Source organism: Cyanistes caeruleus, chromosome 15 (assembly GCF_971803275.1).
Source record: "Cyanistes caeruleus chromosome 15, bCyaCae1.hap1.1, whole genome shotgun sequence".
Lineage (NCBI taxonomy): Eukaryota > Metazoa > Chordata > Aves > Passeriformes > Paridae > Cyanistes > Cyanistes caeruleus.
The window spans coordinates 7630321-7653507 of record NC_141715.1 but is presented as its reverse complement, the minus strand read 5'-3'; the positions used below and the strand labels follow the sequence as shown (position 1 = coordinate 7653507).

At 45.2% G+C, this 23187-nt stretch overlaps 1 protein-coding gene across 4 annotated transcripts in view; it reads right to left on the bottom strand.

The window, feature by feature from the left end:
* Positions 1-23187, bottom strand: part of RASGEF1C (RasGEF domain family member 1C) — a 111713-nt gene that overhangs the window by 58763 nt on the left and 29763 nt on the right. For 2 of the 4 annotated variants that reach the window (XM_086851695.1, XM_086851696.1), the window contains exon 2: positions 15616-16001. In XM_086851695.1, coding sequence (XP_086707821.1) covers positions 15616-15639 — 24 coding nt within the window. In that variant the 5' untranslated portion in view covers positions 15640-16001. Of the gene's footprint in view, positions 1-10964; positions 11115-13027; positions 13205-15615; positions 16002-23187 lie in introns of those variants that run through there. The other 2 variants (XM_086851697.1, XM_086851698.1) reach the window with 2 other exon arrangements.

Sequence of the window (23187 nt, the reverse complement as noted above, 5' to 3'; positions counted from 1 at the left end):
GTGCCCCTCACCTCGCAGAACGTGCCAGCCCTGCAGTGGCAGCAGGAAGGAACACTGCTTTCCATTTCCAGAGCTGGTTTCATGATGCCAACCACCCCAAGGCATGGACGTGGGCAGCAGATTAACCTGTCACACACAGGACACAGCTGAAGTCTGCAAAGGCCTTATCCTCCCTGCAGCTCGTGCCAAGATAGCTGGGGAAACTCCAGAAGTGGAGACTCAAGCACACAGACATTGCTTGAGCCTCTATTGAAATTGAACCTGAATTTACAGTCAGCCTTCCAAGGAACTACTTGTATATCTCCAGGAACAAAGTGGTTCTCATCTGTAGGAAACCAAGAGAAGAAACTGTCCCTTCCACAAGCTGTGGCTGCCCAGGTATTCCTGCTGATAGCAAGTGTTTCATTCTGGGTGGATTTTAAATTGAAGTTCACCTGCAAGGACCTGTTTGGAAAAACATTCCCTAATGTGCTTTTGTCTATGAGGATAAATGCATATTTCTGCTTAAAAACTGAGACTTTTCTGATCAAAGGAAGTGGAACTTCTATACTACCTGAAACACAATAAATCAAAATATACTTTTCCTATTATGAGCATGAAAAAAAAAGGAGAAACCTTCCTACATAAACATGATAGAACAGACACTCAAGTCACATACTAAGCATTTTTCAGTGGTTTGGGAAAGAAAAGAAATACAAAATGTGAAGTTAACATTCCTCCTGGAATGAGATTAAAGATATTATTTTACACCCTACTTGAAACATCATAGTAATTTTCTTCTGCACTAATAAAAATAAATCAGCAGCTGATCTTCCATGCATTACAATTACCATTTCATGCAACAGTCACAGTGCTTCTGAGATGCATTTGCCCTTTGGAACTCCTGCCACAAACAGCTGAATGTAGGGACTGTCGAGTGCACAAATTTATTACATCAATTCTTTGAGGACATTGTCATGTAGAAAATGCAATGTGGGCAGCTAGAGAAAAGCATCCAGAGAAAAGCATTCAACCCTGAGTAAAGATTTTTGAGAGGAAAATAATTAGAACTGAACATCTGAAAAAATAAAAAGTTATTTTGCATGGTACCAACTGTTGGGTGACCAGCAGAGCCCTGTTTGGAGCACACTCATCACCCAGACAGGAATTAATGAATTCCCAAGCTGCCCCCTCGCCTGCAGCTCAGTCTCTTGCAAAGATGCTCATTTGCAGAGCAGGACACAACTTGCTGTTAGACAGGAGAAGTTCAATATTCATTAACCAAAAGAGCCCCCACTTTGTGCTGCTGCTGCCTGCAGTACAAATCACCCACCCATGGGTTTTATCAGTCCTGTCCCTCACTGTCCCAGGAATGCTGAGCCTCGAATGCAGCAACACTGCCAGCCCTCAGCTGGGGCATTTGCACAGCCAGAGCCCAAAGCTGGGAACCTGCAACCGCCCCTTGAGCAATTCAAACAGAAAATGCTGGAAACACAAAAGGTTTAATCTAAAATTTGCATATGGCAACTTATCCTCGCAATAGTTCACTGCTTAAAAAAGAGCTACATGAAAAGGGAGAATTGGAGCAGGCAGCTGCACATTGGGAGATTTACTCCAAACCCTCCCAGGAAGCCTATGGGAGCTTGCAAGCACACGCTTTTCTTTTACAACCCAGGACAGTAATACATTCAACTGTGCTAAAGCAAAAGTGTCAGGCACAGAGATTTAAGGAGATAATACAGTGAAGGCTCAGGGACTAGATAAAATCATAAAAAGATGCAGGCAAAAGCTGCTTCTTGCTTGCTTTTTACTATCAGTTGTCCCTGCTGCACTGGATGGGGAAGGCAGAACGTAACAGCTTCCACAGGAAGGGTGGCTGGGGTAACCTTCCCCTTGGGTTTTGGGCAACCTTTGTCTGCCCAAATCCAAACCCAGCTCATCCCTGAGCTTTCCCTGTTCTTGTGGCTCAAAGAAAACACCTCTGGTCACCAATGCAAACATCTGCACCCAGCAGTACGGGGCACCAGATGTACAGGGCTCCAACCTGCTCCAGCCTGCACTGGCAGGTGAAAGGCCACGTTGCTTTAGAGGTCGACCACAGCCTTGGATTCTGCTGTGTCTGCTGAGCTCTGCAGCATGTCTTGGCAACACACAGATTATCCAAGAAGCTCAGTAAAGACATGGCTAAGAAATGCCAAGGTGCAGTAGAGACCCAACAGCACATTAGCTGTCAAAAAAAACCCAAACCAAAAATAACTGCCCTGCTTTCAAATTTCCAGAAGCCATGCAGAAAAGATCTTCGTGGCTATCTGCTTGGTGCCTGTAAACACTTGGTCCCACAGGTCACAGTGGGAAAACCCAGCAATCTGGAAAGCCCCACATCCATCCATCCAACCATCCATCCATCCATCCATCCATCCATCCATCCATCCTTCCTTCCTTCCTTCCTTCTGGCAGCAACTGGGCTGAAGCTCCCCCAGCACTGGTGATGCCTGGTCACACACGTCTGCCTCTGCTGGGAGCCTGGAAACGCTCTCTTCAGGACACTGCTTTGCCAAATAGGTTTGTCACTGTCTTCCAAATGACTCACATGAATGTCTTTCATTTTTCAAGTGGTGCCGTGAAACATGGGGCTGCACATGCCACGAACACGGACATATTTCACTAATACAATCCAGCAGCAGCACATTGGGAGTATTTATACAGGTCTTTATTATTTTTTATGAAAGGTAAACGACCTTCTCTGAGACATCGTGACTTGTGCTGACAGCATCTGTTTTTAGGAAAAAAAAAATACCAATAGGGGAGGGCTGGAGGATTTGCTAATCTAACCCATGGGTACAAATTCCTCCAGTCCTGTTACAGGAAAAAACTCAAGCATTCTCTTCTTCCCGTGTTTTTACTATCATTCATCTTACAAGCTGGTCTTATTAAACTTGTTACTCAGCACAGTAATTAGTAGAAATAAAAAGACAGATATAAATAAAATTCAGATATTGACTCTAATTAAGTCTTCTTAAGTGGTATTTTACTAGTTGGGGTGGAGCAGTTTTGTCATGATTGAACTGTTCAGGAACAATTAAGTAGAACACAGCTTTAATTCCTTCCTGATGTCCTGACAAAAGCCAACACACATTCAAACTTGTGTGAGAGAAACCAAAAGCAGTGAGAGCAATGTGACACCATCAGGCTGTCTCACCAGGTGAGATGCCAAGCTGGGATGGTACCCAAAGCTGAAGCGGTGGCAGCAGTGACGCCCTGGGGCGGGGAGCAGTGCTGGGTTTGGGGTATTTGATCGCCCTCCCGAGGAAGGGCAAAGGCTCAGTGTGACCCAAAGGATGAGCGATGGGACCAGTCCGGCTTTTAGTGTGCCAGCACTGAACTCCTGTGCTCTGACCCGTCACACAGCAGTCCCAGAATCTCAGTCCCGTTTCTGTCCATCACAATTGGAAACCAGCCTGTCTCCAACATGGAAGGATGCTTTGATAAATGCAATGATTATCACCAGGCACCCCACCCAGCAAGCAAGAAAATAAAGGGCATTTATTTGTTCACCTAGTTATAAAACTACTAGCAGAAAACTCTGCAAATCAAGCCCCTGGAATCTGATTTAATGAAATCAATGAGAATTATATCGTCAATTCATCAGAAAGCTCAAAGTTAATAGGAAATTGTTTATATTGACTACGAACTCCTCCCATGAGCTGCCCCGCTATGGAACAGCCCAGCTGCACCTCTGCCGCTCCATTTGTCATCTCAATGCACCATTTGTTCTTCCCAACACAGATCGTCTTACACAAAGCAGTTGTCACGCTTCCTGCAGCCCCTACCATCCCAAGCACTTTGCACATTCCTCTCCCCACGTGCTCATAAAAATCACTTGCCGTAAGAGCTTTTCTATGGGGCTTGTCAAAACACCGAGATGGTTTCTTGTGGTCTGTGCTGAAACACCCAAACACACAGCCTGGTACCAACACAGGCTTTTCTTTCCTCAACACACCCCCGAGATTCTGCTTGTAAAGAAGAATCCTGACGGGAGGGAAGGGAGACACAACAATCTTAAAAGGAAGCTTCACACGTGTAAAAGGCTACAAAAAGTAAAACTTGAATATCTGTAACAGAAACGACTAGGAAGTGATTAAAGGCAATTTGTAAACACCGTTTCTGTGGCTGGTTGAACACCTTTAGAATACAAATATTCAGCAGGCTATTTACAGGTCAAGGGAATAAGTTTGGGTTTTCCCCAGTCCAGAGCAGAGCAGTCTATTCTCAGTGAGGAACATAAATTTTGAGTAACTCCAAGAGACGTGAAGAAGTCACTGGCTTTATCTCAATTTAACTGATTTCAGGAAACTTAAGCAATACTCAAGACGAGGGCTCTCAATCTCAAAGACACTCAAACCCTGCTAGACCTGCTATTGTGTAGATAGCAATTGCTAATTTATTGACTGCACAGTGCTGTGGATCAAGCCTTAGTATTTGCTAATATGTCTCCTGGAACTGGCCTTTAATGGCCCAATTCAACTGTTATTTGTGAAAAGGGAACAACACCCATATTCTCCAATAGAGTTGGATGAAGTTGTATCAGCAGCTGAAAAAATAAATTAAAATAAAACATTTGGACCAATTAGTCTCACTGCTAAGACACTTAGCACACATTTTACCTGATAGGAAAACTTCAAATCTAGGGCTAAATCAAAGAAATTCTAGTATAGTTTTCAGATTAAAAAGAAAGGTGTTGAGAAGTGGAAATCCACTTCTCATTCCCTTGGGTGCAATTCAGAAGTAACCCTGGAGAAGCCAGGGCAGCTCCAGGAACATAAATAGGAAGTGACAGGGAAATCCAGCCTACTATTCACATCACATATTCCATGGTTCTTTCTATTTCGCAGTAATACACCAAGTTAAGCTGCTTATTAGATGGGCACATTCTCCTAACCGCAGCCAGGCTTGTATGTTATGTTGGGCCTGCCATCAGTACTGACCGCCCTTTAATCATAATTCTGCTGTCATTTGTGGTTCCACTTCAGAAGATCCTTGCTTTAATACACAAATGGGATTGCTGTCAGCACTGCTGCAGCCCAGAAGAGCGGCATGTGAGTAATGCCACGAGAGGAACTCCCCAAAACCAGCCCTGTTTGTACAACCCTCCTGCACATTTTCCTAACAATTGAAACTTTCAAATACTTTACTTGGTCTACAGGATGTTGTGGCATACGCTTCCAAACCCCACAGCACACCTATTAGCAAATAATGACCTTCCTAAAATGACCTAATAACAGCTAATAACTGTCATAAAGCATAAAAAGGCTGTGGTACAGAAGGTCTTTTATGGAATCAAAAAAACCACCAATTTTTATTAGCAGAATCACTAATGGATACAGAGTCCTCATGTGATCGATTTACTTTTAGAAAATGCCTGGTATCAGATAATGAAATTATCTCACAAAACAAAAACAACCCCCAAACCAGTACTTTCAAAAAGCACAGCGCAGTCTGGCAGCTCATGAATGAAGCACTCCGTAGGTGTTTGTGTACATTTATAATTTACTACACCACATTAAGAAATAAGACAACTGCAAACGACAAGCTGATGCTCTCCCAGCTGTGTACACTATGCAATGATACCTTCCACCAGGGCTCAGTCAGCCTCACTACCATCCTTCCAGCTGGGAGAAAGACAGAAGGATCCAAAGGATCCAAATCAGTTCTAGCAGCTGAGTAACAAAGGGCAGCAACTCTGCCTTCATGAAGTTCTGAAGCAATATGCAGTGAAATGCTGTTTAGCATGAGCACATGCCAGGAGCAGAAGCACAAATCCCACCCCTGATACAGAGCATCACACCTGCTCCAGACCTTGCTTTCATCCTGCATCCCAAACTTGTATAAAATCACTGCTAATCTCACACAGATGATCTGGCAGCTCATGTAGGACCAGGTTCAGCCCCTCTGAAACAAAGCACCAAACTCAGCCAGTCACAAACTGAGCTTCACACATGTTCCCAGCTCAGGGAGAAATCTCCAGGTGCAGTTTTCAGCACATAAATAATCCTATGAAACACAGCAAGACAAGCTTTTCTTATGTCCTCACCAAGAGAAGACTCAATGTAATGCATGGAAGTGCCTCACAGTGTATTTTCTACACCACTTTCACCTGCTCTTGATCTTTCTACCGGAATTTCCCTGTTGGACCCACTGTTTGCAGTTGCACCTGTAACCCTGGTGAATTATTCCAAGCTGGCTCATCCTAATGGCTGAACCATAAGTGACCCATGTAACCAGAACCTCAAACTCTTTCTGTGCACATAGATAAGGAGGCTCTGCAGAGTTTCAGTTCCATGAAAAAGCTGACAGATTTGAATGAAGCAATGGAAAAGATTGAAGATCTCAACAGTCATCTTTTCTCTCTGCAGATCCACTGACTACACTCAGCATCTTGTCCGTGTTCCAGTTTCAGTACAGCTGAAGTCTCCTGGCAGCAACCCAGGGACAGCCATGGATCCCTAAAGCTTTCAGAGTGCACCTTCTCCAGTCCACAGGGCACAGCAGGAGACTGTCTGAAGACATTCCTTGCTCAGCTTCCATACCTCTGCACAATTCCCATTCCTACAGCCTGTCCTGAGTTCCAGCCCTGCAGAAAGCATCGAGCCTTTTGACAGCGCTGATGTGGAACATCCCAACTTCCTGCACTTCCTGCACTTGTGGCTTTCTCTTCTATTTGTTTTTAAGCTGTGGAAGGTACGTGGAACACGATCCCTGAGCCAGGTGACCAGGCTGAGCACGGTGCAGGATGTTTATACACATGCATTGGAACAGCCTACACGTACACGTTCAAAACTGCTGTAATCAGGAAATGAGCCATGAAATGTGTAAGCAGCGGCACATTAATAATCTGTTTTATAGCTTAAATTAGAATCTTTGGAATTTCACAGCCAGACACTTTTAAATAGGTCAAAAATGCAGCAATCACACTTAATGATCACACTGTGATGTGCACGGCATCAGAGCTAGGAGTGAGGAAACCTGAGCAGAATGGATATGAACTACTGGCACTCTCAAAAAAGCATTTAACAAATCTCAAGAACAAAACACACAACTCAGGCACCAAGTTTTTTATCTTTTGATCCTGCTCTTCAGAAATGAGGTGTGAGATTTCATGTGATCACAGACAACAAATACTGTTCTCTGTGTTTTCCTTTTAGTTAGCACTGCAGATTAGCAAAGGATTTGACCACTTACAAGTAGTGAGAATTTAGTGATGCTAACAAAGCCTTGCCAGTCTGAGAAACACGATTTTCTGTCCTACCTGCCCACGCACATGTCACCCCCAGTGTACAGACTTAAAACACATTCCTGAGTATCAGCATTTGGGTTTCTTTTATAGAAAAGAACAAGAACCCACAGATCAATCTCAGTAATCTTTTAGTCTCCACACCAAGAAAACTCTTCAGTTTTGCTAAATTTAGACACATGCCTATGTTATCTCTACACCAACTTGACTTCAGGTACAATAAACCTGATGGAAAAATTGAATAAAGAATGAGAATTTCAGCAAAAGACGCAGTCACTGACTAATTAATCCTGTCCTGTCAAGCTACTGAGGCATAACCAAAAAGGCAAACTAGAAGAAAAAAAAAATAATAATCAGCTATATTCTGTGAAAACAAAGTCAATGTTTGTCTACTGCTAAAGTACAAAGTCAGCAGGGGAGACTGCTTGGAAGCTTGTAAGAAAGCAGTAGAGAAATGGTTTTTTGGTTTCTTTTTTCCTCCAGTCAAACTTGGCTTCTTCTAAAAAACAAAGCAAGGCAAAAGATGAAAGGCCTTCTCTTCTGAAGCCAAAGATGAAGAATACAAAGAATATTAATGACTAACAAGTCTGTCTGTAAATGCCATGAGCTTAGCTGTAGAAGGGGCTAAAAGGAAGAACAGTACTGCTATTAACTAATAAGTTTCTGATCTAACAAGCAGTGATGAAGGCTGATTGGGTCATTTATGGAAGGGAATATTAGTTCAGAAGAACACAGGTTCCTTACAGAGGATAAAAGGAACGAAGAAAGGATGCCATTATATACATGCAAAATCTCAGGATGGTTCATTCACCCAGCACATAAAGGTACTAAATTCCCAATTAGGGCTTGTCTGTCCCTCACAGGTTTGTGTGTGCAGGTACAGCAGATGGCTGTCTTGTGGAAAAACTTGAGAATTGGTGCAAATTTGTCACCAGCTTTATATTACAGAACACTGGATTTTGATGAATCACATTTCCTACAGCAAAAATTTAAAAAGCACAGAACCTTGCCTTTGTCACAGCAAAGCCTTATTATTTGACCCAGTAAAAGCCTGCCTGGCCACCACAGTTTCCCAATGTCCTGGAATCCTGCAGTGATCCAGGAGGGTCTTAGGGACCAGGGGCAAGGGAGGGAGGCAGGCACTGGCCTCTCAGCTCTGGACAAGCACAGCGAGACCAGTGCAAAGCATGTCCTTCCATGTTTGAAGTTTTCCCATTCTCTTTCAACAAATTCTTCTAATTTAAGCAAGTGAAACACAATAAAACCAGGAAGAAGAAAAACAACCACCTCAGAGCCAAAAGTGACACCACGCCAACTTCAGATTTGGAAACTGATTCATTTGCCAGCTCATAGGCACACACACCTAGCGTGTCTATATTTATATGCATGGACTCAGGCTCCCTGCTTGGTAGAGACACTCTGAGTATTTTTATATCAGTAAGAAATGAAGAATCGCTGTAGTTAGAGAAGATGGAAAAATTCCCTTTTCTCTAAGCTCAGATTAGAGGAATCTTGACGTATCAGCTCTGCCTGTAGCATCCAGCAAGGCTGAGAGCCAGCACGGACACACAATTCACTCTCAGATTCCTTCCCTTAACAGGCCACTGCTCACTGCTGCAGACAGGCTGCATTTTGCATTGCAGCCTGATCCAGCAGATGATATGAGAAGCTTCTGTGTCAGGATGGAAATCTGGGAAGCATTCTGACAGTGTGAGAGATGGCAGTGTTGAACCCAGTAGTGCTGGAGAGCTGTGCTGCTGCCCCTTCCTGCTCCCTTACTGGGCTGGGAATTCACAGCCCCACGTTCAATGCCCAGCTTTGTCCATAACCCACAGTGGTCTCAGGAGATCACCAAACTCTCTCAGCATCCCCTTATGGAAAAGGGGGATAACAACATGTCTCAGCAGATCACAAAGGTTTGTTAATGCTTGTAAGCACTTTGTAGATAAGCAACATCAAGACAGCAGTTAGCAGAGGGATTTGGGGCACAGACAGACATAAATCCAAAGCATTCATATCATATACTTCTTTTAGACAAGCATAGCAGCAGATCAGCTCCCTGCAGTTAGTGGTTGTGGGCTCCATCCTCTCAACAGACTGAGCACTCTGCCTTTGATCCAAAAAATGAGTCCACGGAGAATATTCACATGTTTAATGTTAATCATATGCTTAAATTCTCTGAATCTATAAAGAGAGTAAAAGAGAAAAGTGCTCCCCAGATCCAAAACAAACACAAATTCCCAGAAGTTATATTTAGGACATGAGCAAACATTTGGCCAGCAAAGGAAAAGCTTTCACTACACACCTGCTAAGCTTCCGCATCCCTCAGGAAACCTGCAGGTGGGAAAAGTGTCCAGAGTGAGGTTGCTTAGACAAAACCTTTCTAAAATAACCAGCATGATGATATTTGAAAGAAACACCCCAGAGCATGTGACCTACTATTCTTACACAGGCAGAGCAGTCGTCGAGCAAGGAAATCAGAAAACAGAATAAACAAAGTTTATTAAGAAATTCACCACACAAATTTGAACTTCTGACTAGGAATTTATAGTTGCAAATGAATGCAATCATTTATTAACTGTTTACTGTGAGAGAAGAGGCTTTCCTCAGAGGACAGGCGCTGCCACCCAGTCCTCACAAATTCCACATGCCTCCAGCAGCACCTAGAAAGCATCTTCTAACTCTGCATCAGAAAGGAACAATACTGAGCAAAAGGAATGGAACCCCCTTAAAGCCTTGTTCATTTTCAGCACATGCTGCTCTCTCATCCTCACTATCTGAAACATCTAACTCAATTTACATCCTGCTCAGCTCCTGGGCTAGCTAATGGCTTGGGGCTACCAGTCTGCTAAATCAGCTGGCCAGAGTGCCCAGCAGTCTCTGCTCTTGCATCAACCCCACCTTGAGCCAGGTCACCCTGAGCCCTTTCCTGCAGCTGGATCAGCTCTGTGGAGTGAGGACACAGCTCCTCTGGTGCAGGTGGGAGCAGCAGAGCAAGAGCAGGGACCTGCAGCGTTAGGATGTAGCCAGCTCCATGCAGTCAGACACTCCTGCAGAGCACTTCCAGCTACAACCACAGCTGCAGCATGGACACAGCCCTGGCCAGACAAACATCTGCAGCATAAACATAGAGCTGGCTTCCAGAGATGATTTTCAAAACCCTGTTAAACAAGCATGTATAGCAAGAAAAGCCTCAGGCAACCAAAGGGCCACTATGCAGAGCCTCATTGCTGTAGCAGACCTGTAAACATTATCCAGCTTACTCACAGCAACATCATGTTTTGCCAGCAACATGAAAAGCACAAATCACTCTCTCACCAGCATAAATTGTCCGAGAAGTTAAATAAGGCTGCAAATTATTGCTAAAGATTTTTAAAGGATCCTTTAAGATTACTGTCCTCAAATTTAATTAAAAAATGCTTAAAATATTTTCAACTAAACGTCATTGGATGAAATTGACTTGATGGTATACAAGAACCATTCTTAAGTAATTCTTAAGAGCCATTCTTAAGTAATGGCTTTTTGAGAAGCACGTTGTATTTTAACAGTGCACAGCACTTTTACCTTAATAAACCAGAGGGAGCTGTACTAGTCGCACCTTACAAAGGGTTAATAAGGTGTTTATCTTCCTTGTTTGGCTGAATTAGAACTACACAAAATGCCCTGACTCAAAGGAGGCAGAACATAATCCTACCTTCACCTGCCTTAAACCAAGAAGCACGAGGGATGAAATAACGATGCTGGGTGAGGCTGTAAGAAGTCCAAGGGAAGTTAAAACACCACAAGGAGTCCTGGTTGTATTTCTCCACCTCCTTTTCAAGACACTTTGTTGTCCCAAGATTTGCAGACTCTACAAAACAACGCAAAGTTCACTGCTGTTGCAGCTTATCAGCATGACCTGGCAGACCCCGCCACTGGGGAAACCCTCTGAAGAGGACTGAAAGTCCCATAGGACACCTCCATGACTTTCCTTCACCAATTTCCTGGAGGAAGAAGCACTGTCTCCTATGATGGGGTTAGCTACAAGGCATAACTCCAAGCCTGTGCAGTGTGGGGCATCTCTCACAACAAGCTCAGACCACTTACTCATCTCTGGTGCCCCATCAGTATCACCCAGGACTTCATTACCAGGCACTTTCCCCTTGCTAGAACCTTGACTCTTCCTTTGCTCTACCACTTCTTCACTGAAGTGCACAAAGAGCCAGAGTAACAAAGAAATGCACTTCCCATCCTCACTCCTTTACCCTGTCACCCTCCCCATCCCTCAAAGGCAGCCCACTCCTTCTCCCATCCCTAAATGAACAGGAAGATTGAAAGAGTCCTGGGAAACAGAGCACCAGCAAGGGGCATCTTTCAATGCTCAGGAGGGCAGACACACCTCCAGGCACCAGGTGCCACTGGCTGCACCACAGAGCACAGGCATCCCACGGCAAGAACTGCTGGAATACACCTTTTCAGCTACATTGGCTTGAGAAACAATAATTAAATTCCAGTCTAATTTCCTCCTAATCTACAGCTCTAACTCCTTAGTGACTCCCATTAAGCCAATTCCCAGCTGTGGTATCACTCTGGGTGTTTGCCTTAAATAAGGAGCCCAGGAAGCCACTAAACAATCTTTTTATCTGGAAAATACATGCCCAGGAAATTTCTCCTGTTGAATACAAATGTCAGTATTTCAGGTTTCAGTAACATCACAGGATGTGCCATCATCACCCTACTCAACACATGGACAGAAACCATCAAGTCTAGAAAATACAATCAAAACATAAATGGTTCCTCCTCTGCACTTCTCGTTTTCCTCCTCATCTCCCAGTGTTTTATGCTGTGCCAGAGGGAGCAGTGCCCAGTGTGGGTCCTCAAACAGCCACCAAAACACCCAAGGCTATGCCCTGGGTATTAAAGGCACCACGGGCTGAGGAGGGCTGTGCAGCTGCTCCCTTGTCCTGCTAATTGGGTACTGTGGACACGCTCACGCCGTAAGCGCATCTTTGACATAACACAGCATGACAATTTTTCCAGAGTCACAGAAATGCAGAGCATACAAATAAACCTGAATGCTGAAACCATTTCATTGTTCATAACAGTATGCACGCTGCACCTGTTACGACCAAGGGCACTATCTACGCCTTGGAGCTGATAATTTCAGCCTCTAACAAGCCTGACTGTCTTGGAGGACTATTAAACTCCAGGAGTTAATAAAACACAACAAAATTATTTTACGAAAAGAAATCATTACCGAATATAAAGGCAGAGATCTTTAAATGCGAGGTAAAGAAAACAATCCTGAAACTGACATTTTCATCTCACAGCCACTGGGTCAATTTAAATCAAATTTAACTGAACCAAATAACTCCAAAATTGATATTGGTAAATTCCTACCCTGAAACAAACGTTCGGGAGCTCAGGTGCAATCCCAGCCCGGGACTGCCGGCAGAGAGGAAGGCAGGACAGGAGGCTGGCGCGGCACAGCGGGGAGCGCTCCCCGAGCCCGTCCCGGCGGGAGGGAGCAGCCGGCGGCGGCGGCGCTCCCGCAGCCCCGGGGGGAGCCGGAGCCGCCGCAGGGAGCAGGTGCCAGAGCCGGTCACCGCAGCCCGCCGCCAGCCGGGGCCCCGCTGCCGGCACGCCTGGGGGGCCGGGCCGGGGGTGATTTTTCGTCGGAGAGAAGGAGACGGAGGAGCGCGGCGGAGGAGCGGCAGCCGCGGCTGCGGCAGCGCGGTGCGGGCAGGGAGCGGCGGAGGGGACGGGACCGGCACTCACCGAGCTACGCGCGGCTGCTGCTGCTGCTGCCCCCGCTGCCGTCCATGGGGCCGGCGGGGGGACGGGAGCCCGCTGCGGGCCACAGCCGCCCCGCGATCCGCCGCATCTGCCCGGCGCCGCCGCCGCCGCGGAGGAGGAGGATGAGGAGGAGGAGGAAGAGCGGAGCGCGCCGCCCCAGAGCCCAGCACAGCCCGGCCGCAGAGCGCCGCCTGCCCGCCGCGCCGGGATGGGATGGGATGGGATGGGATGGGATGGGATGGGATGGGATGGGATGGGATGGGATGGGCTCCGCTCCCGGCGGGCGGGGGGGCCCGGCTGCGGGGGCAGGTGCAGCCGCCCGGGGCGGGGGGCGGCGCGGAGCCGGAGCCGGAGCCGGAGCCGGAGCCGGGCGCGGCCCCGGGGTGGCGCAGCCGCCGGAGCGGGGCTGGCGGCGGCCGTGCGCGGAACGGGGGGCGAGGAACGGCTGGAAGCGCCTGTGTGTAACGTGGCAGAGCGCGAATCTGCCCCGCGAGGGCTTTTAATGAAGTACAGATGTTCCCTAATATAATTATATCGTCCTCTCCCCGATAATTGGCTTTGGCAGCCGCGCCGATCGAATCCCCCTGCCCGGCTGCCGTGCGCTCCCTCCGCCGGCAGCGCAGAGCCGGGGCCCCCCCGACACCGCGCCCGGCTCTGCCCCGGGGACCCCCGGCTGTGGGGACCCCCCCACGGCCCGGGCCCTGCTCCCGAGAACCCGCCTTCTTCAGAGACCCGCGATTGCAGTGGAAGCTTTTGGCTCACAGCAGGTGAAGATGAGGCACAACGCTTATTTACTTATTTCTTAAAGTGCATGTCCTCAGAGAGTGTGGGCTCTCTTTGTAAACTGGGCTGCCCGTAGGCAGGGAGGATGAAACACCGTGGTTGCAGGACGGAAAGGTTATTGCACACATCGGGGAAGGAAGGACCTTGCTATTGAACAGGAGCTCACAGCAGGGGATGTCCTGGCCACCTGAGCAGGACCAGCACCCCCGTGCAGCTCCCTCGCTGTACCTGTTCTCTCAATGGGCCAGGTGTGCTGCTGATGGTTAAAACTTCCCAGTTCTCCCCAGCTTGGTTTGTCTTTAGGGAAATTGCCAATGAGGACACGCTAATACAAGCCAGATGTGTAGGCGTTTTATGCATCTATGTGGGGAAAATGGATCAAGCCCACAAATTCATCTTGCAGAGGACAAGCAGCCAACACAAGGTAATGATTTCTAGTCACTACAGGCCCCAGACCACACTGCTCTCACCCGATGACTCAAAGCTGAAACCCAGCCACACCATTCCTGCTGACACCTGGACACCATGAGGGGTGTAAATACTTCAGATAAGCAGGATTAGGGAATTCTTTTAGCCCAGGGTTGCAGAGGGGAGCTGCAGAGAGCTGACATATCTGTACTTCTCTCCTGTCAACTCAGGCAGTGTCTAAAGGGATGGGCAGTCCTGCTTGTTAACACAAAGTGCAGGTTGAAAGTCAGTTCCCCCATCCCCAAAAGAGATTCTGTCCTGCCCACTCCTCTTGCCTAGTCCAGGTCTTAACCAAGAGGTCTTGTCAATTTAAGTGAAGGCAAGAGACTACAGTTCTTTCAAGCAATTACAAACTTCTCAGCCCGTGCCCACAACGATAGTCACGCTCCCATTTTGTATTTACCAGTGATACCAAGGTGACACCTGTGAACAGAGAATCATTTTGGATCTATGGAAAGGGTAAAAGGGTGGCCCTACACAGAGTCTGGAGCTACATCACTGTTAATTCTTGTCTCAGCACAAGGAGCTCTGCCTTTGCCTCAGCAGAAACAGTACAACACTCCTTGTTTTCACACCAATGCTCTGCAAATTTCTGAAGGACCAGAACAAACAGAGGGTTCCACAAGCTGGGCAGGACATGGAGCATCCTTGGTTTGCCTCCTGCTGGGCCTCTTTGGGGTTTTGCTCACCCTGTAGTATGCCCATGGCTGCTCAGGAGACAGAGAATCCAACAGAGTCACAGAGATACAAGTGATACTGGTCTTCCAGACACTATTTTTGATGTCTGCTTTTTGTTCTTGATTCAGTTCTGATTCCAGAGGTGAAGGCATGGGAAAGGCATGGTGTCAGAGGCAGCTGTGTGTATTCCCTGAGAGCAGATGCCTCTGCAGTGTGGATGGTTTAGGAGGCAGGGTGAGAACAAAGAAACTAAAACTATCTTTTCCTCCAGTTTCATTTCAGCCATAGTAGAATCTTTTCTTAGAAGGATATAAATATAGAACAGGTGAGGGAAGCACAAAAGCCATACAACCTGGAACAACATGATTTGAAACAGAGGACAAGCAACCTGACAGACTGACTGCAATTTCTCTTTCAAGCTCTTTTATTTTTTTTATTTTTTTTTTTAAAAAACAGCCCATCATAATTACAGGCTCTCACTTAGACTTCCCAATCTTCCTTTAAAACCAACACAGAAATTACTTCTGAGAACTGCCTAGTTTAGTTTTCCCTCGAGGGCAGATGCAGAACATTCACCTTAAGCAGAGAAGTTCTCCAGCTTGTGAGTTCTCCAGTAAAGATGCAAGCAAACTCGCACTTACCTTATCCTTGCTTTTATGCTTCATGGCCAATCTCCCAGCAGGAGCCTTCTGTTTCCCCCAGTTCTACAGATAAATACTTTTCAGCTCCCTCTCACTGAGTTTCTCTGCCTCTTTCCAGGTGTTAAGCTGGTAAGTGTGTAATTTCCAAGGATCAACTCTGTTAAAGAGAGGAGGAACAGTGGACTTACTCCTCTCTGACCTCTCTTGTATTTCCTGTCCTCCATCCATTATTAAAGGTAGATGGTTCAGATCAGACTCCAGCTTGTTCCTCAGATATTCCAGGGTAATCTTCTTTAGGCTTTGGCCTTTTCAGCGTAATTTTTGTTTCTGTGCCCTTCTGCAAATAGGTACGTGTTGTTTCCTGAAAGCATTGTGCTTGTATTTTCCTGGAAGTAGAAAACAGGGAAACTTACTGTAAAATTCAACCAATAACAAGTCAGTCATTGATTCTGTTCTTGATTTCATTCCATTTTTTGAATAAGTGCTTTCTTAAAAGGAACAAGATCATGTAACTGTTTGATCCTGAACAAACAAGACCAATGCTTCCCCCCCACCCCAGTACAAGGCACCTGTCCGATATTTTAATATTTTATTAACTTTGCTAATTGCATTAAGCATCCTGCAGTGTTGAACAGTCATGAGCTGCTAAATCCAAGATCACTACATTTGAACTGGCTGTCAAATGAGAAAAAAAAAAAAAAAGACATTTTAGACCCAGAGTAGTAACCAAATAAGCATACAGTTCTGAATTCTGTTCAGCTCCTCACAGTGATCATATTTTACAAACTACTGGAAGATGGTGTTAGGATTCACACAATAAATATGAGCTGTATGGGTGCAAGTGAGATTGATTAATAGATCTCACATGTTCAGACATTTCTTTAAACAAGAAAAATTAGGTTTCTCTATGTGAATATTTTATGCAGATTTTTATGCAGATAATTTGTACCTGCTCTTTCATTTTGTTACCTGTAGTATTACATGTGAACATAATAATAATCTAAATTTACATACACAAATTACTGGAAGGTCTGGATCTGGCACACTGGGGAATAATTTCTGGCTGGAAACATTAGCAGTGTGATAACTATTTAGACAACTATATGAAATGAAATAAGCACTTGTCAAAGGGAAAATGCATTGTTATGAAAACTGGAATTGGTATAGTCTCAAATAAAAATGGAGCTTGTGAAAATGAGTTAATCCTAAATTCTTTCTTGCCACTCCTCTGCCTTACTGCTTTTTCTGTTTCTTTCCTCCTTTTGTTGGGGTGAAATCCTGCAGAGTATGAGAGCTGGGGAGGCAGAAGCAGGCAGACCTTCCTGAAGATGTGGGAAGCAGTAAATCCTGGCTCAGAGCAGAGGGCTGGCAGGATCTGTCAGTCCAGGCTGGTGGCTCTGCCTGCAGGGATCAGACATGCCTGTGCCAGAGGGGACCTGGCTGGGCTGTGTGTGCCCTGCACTCACAGGGACTGCTGCTGCACTCACAGCGCGTTTGACATGGGAAATGCTGGCCTTGATTTTGGTCCTGATGGCAGGCAAGACCCGAATTCTGCTCAAGAACTAGCAGGAGAAGCAGCAAGGTCAGACAGAAGAGACAGAAGCTGCAACTGCCTGCAACTGCTGCAGGCACTGTCAGGCAGTGGGTTCCAGCTGACAGGCTTCCATTTTTAAGAAGCACAAGGGCATTTTTACCATAGTTTTGTGAAAGTAATATTTCTGCCTTTCCTTATTTGTTCACCAGGAAACCCATTCTACAGCCAACCAGAACAAAACTGTGAGGAAAGAAGCAGGGGAAAAAAAAGAGAAAAGAACGAAAAAGCCAGTCAAGCTACTGCTAATCGTATTAATTTATATATGTTGTTTAAAATTAGCGTTTTTAAGCATTCATTTTCTTTCTTCAAAAAAGACCACATCTCTCCAGGACCCTCACCATGTCCATTGTTTTTATGACAGGCAGTAGAGACAGGTACCAATTACTTGGCTCTTATTTAGTGAGTACTCCAAAATACTTTGATGCAGCAGCATTGTAAATTCTCTGTAGCAGCTAATTGTCTCATTTTAATTAATTTTTAATGAGACACCTGGGAGAGTGAAGAAACATCACAAAACCACAAAAATCCCAGAATACTTTTGAATTGGTCTCCCAATCTCTCCTTATTTCTGCCTTCCCACAAAAGGACTTTTTGGTACTAGCACATAAAGATGCAGCTTCGCCCAGCTGTGTGACAGCATTGTTCCCTGTCACTTCATAATCTTCTCCCACAGGTGAGGGAGGATGGTGGTAGAATCTATAAAACACCATGGAAAAAATCCAGAGGGAAGTCTCTGGTCTTCAGATGTTCTATATCCTCATCACTGCTGTCTCTCTCTACACAACTGAGCCACATTTTGTCTGTTGCCAGCAGGCTGCAGAAGGAAGTGCAGGGTTCTGAAGGAAAGGTGGGGTTCTTGCACATCATCATTTGACATGCAGATGTGACTCTCAGATAGAAAGAAAAAAGGTGGCAAAGAGGTATATTTTCTTCATCAGCAGCTGATTAATTGCATACTTTCTTGTGGAAGAAAAAACTGTGTCCTCTGACAGTCCCCGGCATGGTTTCCTCACTTAAGAAACCCTCTCAGCTCTCACTCACATGGCTCAGTGTTACATTCTGTGCTAACATCCAGATTTTATTGACTCAACAGGGGAATTAATTCCAGTGAGAAACAGAACTGTCCAAACTCTATCAGCAGTTTGGCTTCAGCAAGTCCCTGTCACAGCATCCCTGGTCTCTGCTGCTGTGGGAGGGAAAAGGAGCACAGACCAAGGCAGCCCTTAACCAAATCACATGAGGAGCTCCTAGATCAAAACCAGGACTGCCAGTGGAGAAAGAGCACTGGACATTGAGAAATATGTGGGGGATGTTGTCACTTTAATTAGAAAGGTACCTGTGGTGGCAGATCGGTGGTGTTTCCACCAAGAGATTTACCATAAATTGAAAGGCTCACCCAATGAGCTGTGCGGTTTCACCGAGACATTCCCCTCTCAATTTTGGTAATTAGCTGTGCTCTTCTGTTAGCGCTGTGATAATTGTTACCAGGTGAGGTCTGTCAGCAGCCACAGGGCGGTGTGGCTGTCCACAGCCACCACAGCAGTGATCATCCCTGGAGCAGTGTCCCCATGTGCCCCCAGGGTCAAAGTCTGGAGCACTTCTCGCTGGCTAAGCCCTATCCTTGCCCTGCATTTATCCTGGCATTCCTCATCTTTAGCTTTGGTGAGGATCTGGTGAGTGCTCAGGGCTGTGGAAAAGCCCGCAGGTTTCAGCAGTAGCTGGAGAGCAGCTGTGGATGCTGATTCTGTGGCACAGGCAGCAGATGTGCCCCCCTGGTTAGTGCTGGCCTGCCCAGATGCCATAGCCTGAAGTCACTGACTGGCTTCAGCAACGGAGAACTCTGGTCCAAGCTCCATTTCTTTGATCTTTAACAGTATAATGACATTTGATACTATTAGTATACCAAAAAACTGACTGCTTCTTTTGTCTACATTTCAGCTGCTTTAATGCATGAAGGAGCCTTGCACATTTGGAGTGCTGGGACCAGGGGTGGGTTGGTTCCAGCAGAAGAGCTCTCGAGCCTTTGGTACGGGTATGGTGGAGCACCCAGCACAAACACTCAGTGGTTTTATCCTCCTCAGCTGCAAAAATCCTCTTCAACTTTGCTGCTTCTGGGAACTGACTGAGGGTAAGGTGAGCATAGAAGGCTGCCAAGCTGCTGAATTTGTTTGCAGGGGTCATGCTGTGACCATACGGTCAGGGAGAGTGCCACTTTTGGGAATGAGCATTCATGTACTGAATCTACTGTTACAGAAAAAAACCCTGAAAATACCATAGCATTTAAGAACTCTTTGTTGATGAGATTATTTTGACAAGAACTCCAGGAACTTACTTTCCCACTGAAAACCCATTTTCAGGCTATTTTTGTCGTGACTGTATTTCATCTCCTTTTCTCAGATGGATTTTTTTTTTGCCACAGATGAGATCCCAATTTCTTTTCAGACTTGGACAATGGTGCAGTTGAAGAGAGTGACAACAACAAGCTGCTTCTCAAACTATTACACAAAAGACTTCAGTCAGGATATTTACAATAAATACAGGCACCAAGTGTGGGGCTCCCGTTTCTTGGCAGCATTGCTTTACCAGTTTTTTCTCTGGAAGGAATCTATTACATCAGTGGCCTTGGGAATGTATATTGAGATGGTTTAATCAGAGTTGAAAATCACAGCACAGAAAGGGGCTTCAGTTCTCCTGGCTGGACATGACGTCCCCAGTTTGGGAGCCGCTGAGGAATGTCACTGATATCACACAGTCTTTAGTTCATCTCTGTCCAGTGTTAAAATGGCTGGTGGCAGCATTATGGCCCTGACTCAGCAAAGCACTGAAGCACATGCTAAACTTTAATTTCTTCAATTAGACTTAAATACATGCTTAGGGCTGAGGATATGCCACAATACCCACAGAGATCACAGTGCTGTTCAACAAGTAATTTGTTTTGGCCAGTGAATCCCTCTGTAGATAAAGGTTTTGTCAACTTTCCCGTGCTCCTGTCTGTTGTTTGGATCTCCCTGTTGTCTGTATCCCTACATTGCCAGGCAGTCTTTCAGGACACACCACTTCCTCCTCATTATATGTTCATACAACATCAAGTACAAATAGGGCTGTAGTTTCTATAGCTCTCATAACACAAATAATTACAACAGGTATGGATTTAAGCATGGGCTTTATTGTACTCCTAAATGGAGGTGTATATTTAGAGGCTTTATCTTTCTTGTGTTTTCCTCCATGTGTGAAATGGGTCTTTACCCAACCCAACTTGCTTTAGTCCCCACGAGGCAAAGTGTCTGTGGGTGGAATGATATCTATTTGAAGGGAACAATATTATGTGAGGAGTAAAGATTAAAAGGTCTGGAAAACTTCTAAGACTTCAGCTGACATATTGAGTAATGCCAAGGCTGTGGCCAAGTTCCTCTGTGGCTTGGAAGCTATGGAAATGGAGAATGTTTCTGCAGTAAGTTAATCTACTGATAAGAACCTAAACCAGAGTTAATTACAGAGCAGGTTCAAGGGAAAGCTCGGCTGAGCCTGCAGAGTTATTGCATCAGTGACACAGCCTGAGGTTTGGAAAGGAGAACAGAACACAGGCAGGTGACCTGGGAGAGATGGGCCCAGGCCCACTCTGCTCCAGCAGTGTCAAACTGATTGTCAGCAGGAGCAGATCCAGGCTGGAAATTCTCAGTGAGTTCCAACAAGTGTGGAATCGGCTGCCTCATTGCGTGAGAGCTGTGGGGGAATGACAAAGGTGGATCTAACTCATCATCCAGGGGCAAGTTCTAACACTGCTGGACAAACATTTTGCTGAAGGGTCTTTTGTAGCTATCAGGTTTTTATCTGAATTCTGTTGACTGCATTCCTTGGAGGAGGAAAAAAGCCTGCAAGGGCAAACCCTCACCCAGACAATTGTATGTGTTTGATTGACAGTCATGTACTTTTTTGTTTGAAATTAGATTTTTCAAAGGAGTAGGGTCAAGGGCTTTTTCTTGAAGATCAAAGGTTACATCCTTTGCTCATCTAAACCAACTTGGCTTCAGTGACTCCTTTGTTGATTTGTATCAGCTGAATGTCTCTACCAAAAATACAGCCCAGACATGGAATCAGCAGCACACCCAAGCCTGCTTTCCAACTATGAAATAAAACATGATTCATAACCCAAGCACAGAAGTGGAATGCAAAAAGCAAACAGAACACAAGGTGAAAAGTAATTATATCCCCTTAATTGCAGATTTTAAAAAACATATAATGCCAAAAATTGCTCATGAGAGTCTTTTCTTTTAAAAATCTGCAAAACATAAAGGCAGGCTCTTTATTGAATCCTGGGTTTTGCTAGAAAAATAAATATTTTTGTATGAATTATTGGAGCATACATCTGATTAAAATCTTTAAAAAATGCACTGTAAATGTAAGAGCTATTAAGCTGGTCTAAAATATATAAATCATATTCAAGATGAAAGGAGGTAAATAATCCATTGCTACAATATGATTGCCATTGGCAGAAAATAAAATTATGTGGAATTATGATAAATAGTGCAGCCAGTAATGGAAGCTATGGCCAGTATTCCCAAAGGAGGCACCACCCACAAGTGGCAAGTAAAGAAAGTAGTAAAGTAAATAAAATAGTTGCAAGACTGGAAGTACAAAATCTATTTGATAAACCACAGGTTTGAATGTGGAGAGAGTTCTGTTCTGATGGCTGAAATCACAGCACAGAGTAGCAGTGTGGTAGCAGAATTTCATCTAAGTTGACATTGTGATTTGTTACCATTTTCTCCTGCTGTGAGACAGGCTGAAGGGGATGGAAGGGGTGTGTGTGCATTGGGGCAGAGTATTCTCCATTTCAGCCCAGCCTGGAAGGTGACAGTTTGCTTTAATTAGTTTTAACTGGTTCAAATTATGTAAACATTGATTTTCACACTTACAGGTTGAGTAAGTAGATACTGTCAAAAGAAAAATTAAAAGAAAAATGAGTGCATAAGAGTAGAAAGGGCTGAGCAGCAGAGAGGAGAAGAAAATAGAAGAGCTCTGTGAGATGAACACAGGAGCCACCTTCACCAGGTATTGCTCCATATTAGTATTTTCTGAGTGAGAACAGAAAGTTGTTTTGATTTTTGCCACAGAAGATGTTTAGGTTCGATGTCTGTGATGGAGTCTGCGTGACTTGAGAACCAGCAGAATAATACTCTGTGTGTCCAATATCATAAAACACAATTTATTTGCTTTTTTCTACCAGAACACACTATGTTCCTGTGGGGGCATAATCTTAGAGCTCAACACTCATGCTGGCTCTGAAAGCTTCTATTAAGACAGAAATCTCCCAGATAATAGAAAACTGTCTCAGGCCCATTCTCTTGCACATCAGGCTCTGTCTGTCCATTTGGGAGTTTATAGCAAGCTCATCTTCGCAATAATAGAGAGACTTTAAAAAAGGTCTTCAAAGGCCAATGATTTCCAACAGCATCCCTGTTTCCTTCCTCTACTGTTGTCTCTTTTTCCTCCCTCGTTCTGACAATCAGTTGCCAGTACTGGTAGAGAGAGGGATATTGCACTGGGTTTGGGGGGTGGCAGGATTACTCAGTGGGGAGGCTAAACTCAGAATCCTGAGCAAAGCCCACTCTGCCAGCAAAGCTGAAATCCCCCAGGAGCAGCATTCTGTGCCTCCACATCTCCCCAGATGCAGCCAGGCTTTCCCCAGAGGGGAACCTACTCCTGCTTTTCCCAGAGGAGGGGATCACAGACCTTGGGCCCTCTTACAGAAAGATGAATAAATGAAAGAGGAAAGAGGAACAGAGCAGGCAGCTACGTGACATTACTTTTTGATTTAGTCATCCAGAGTTACAAAGTGATAGTAAACACTGTTATCTCTATGTTCTGGGTGGGTGTGAAACATAGCTTTAAGGAAATACTCAAAGCTTTTATTGGCTCTTTGTGCTGTAGACTTTTCTAATAGAGCTGAATTAACTTCTCAGTTATCACAGAAGGAG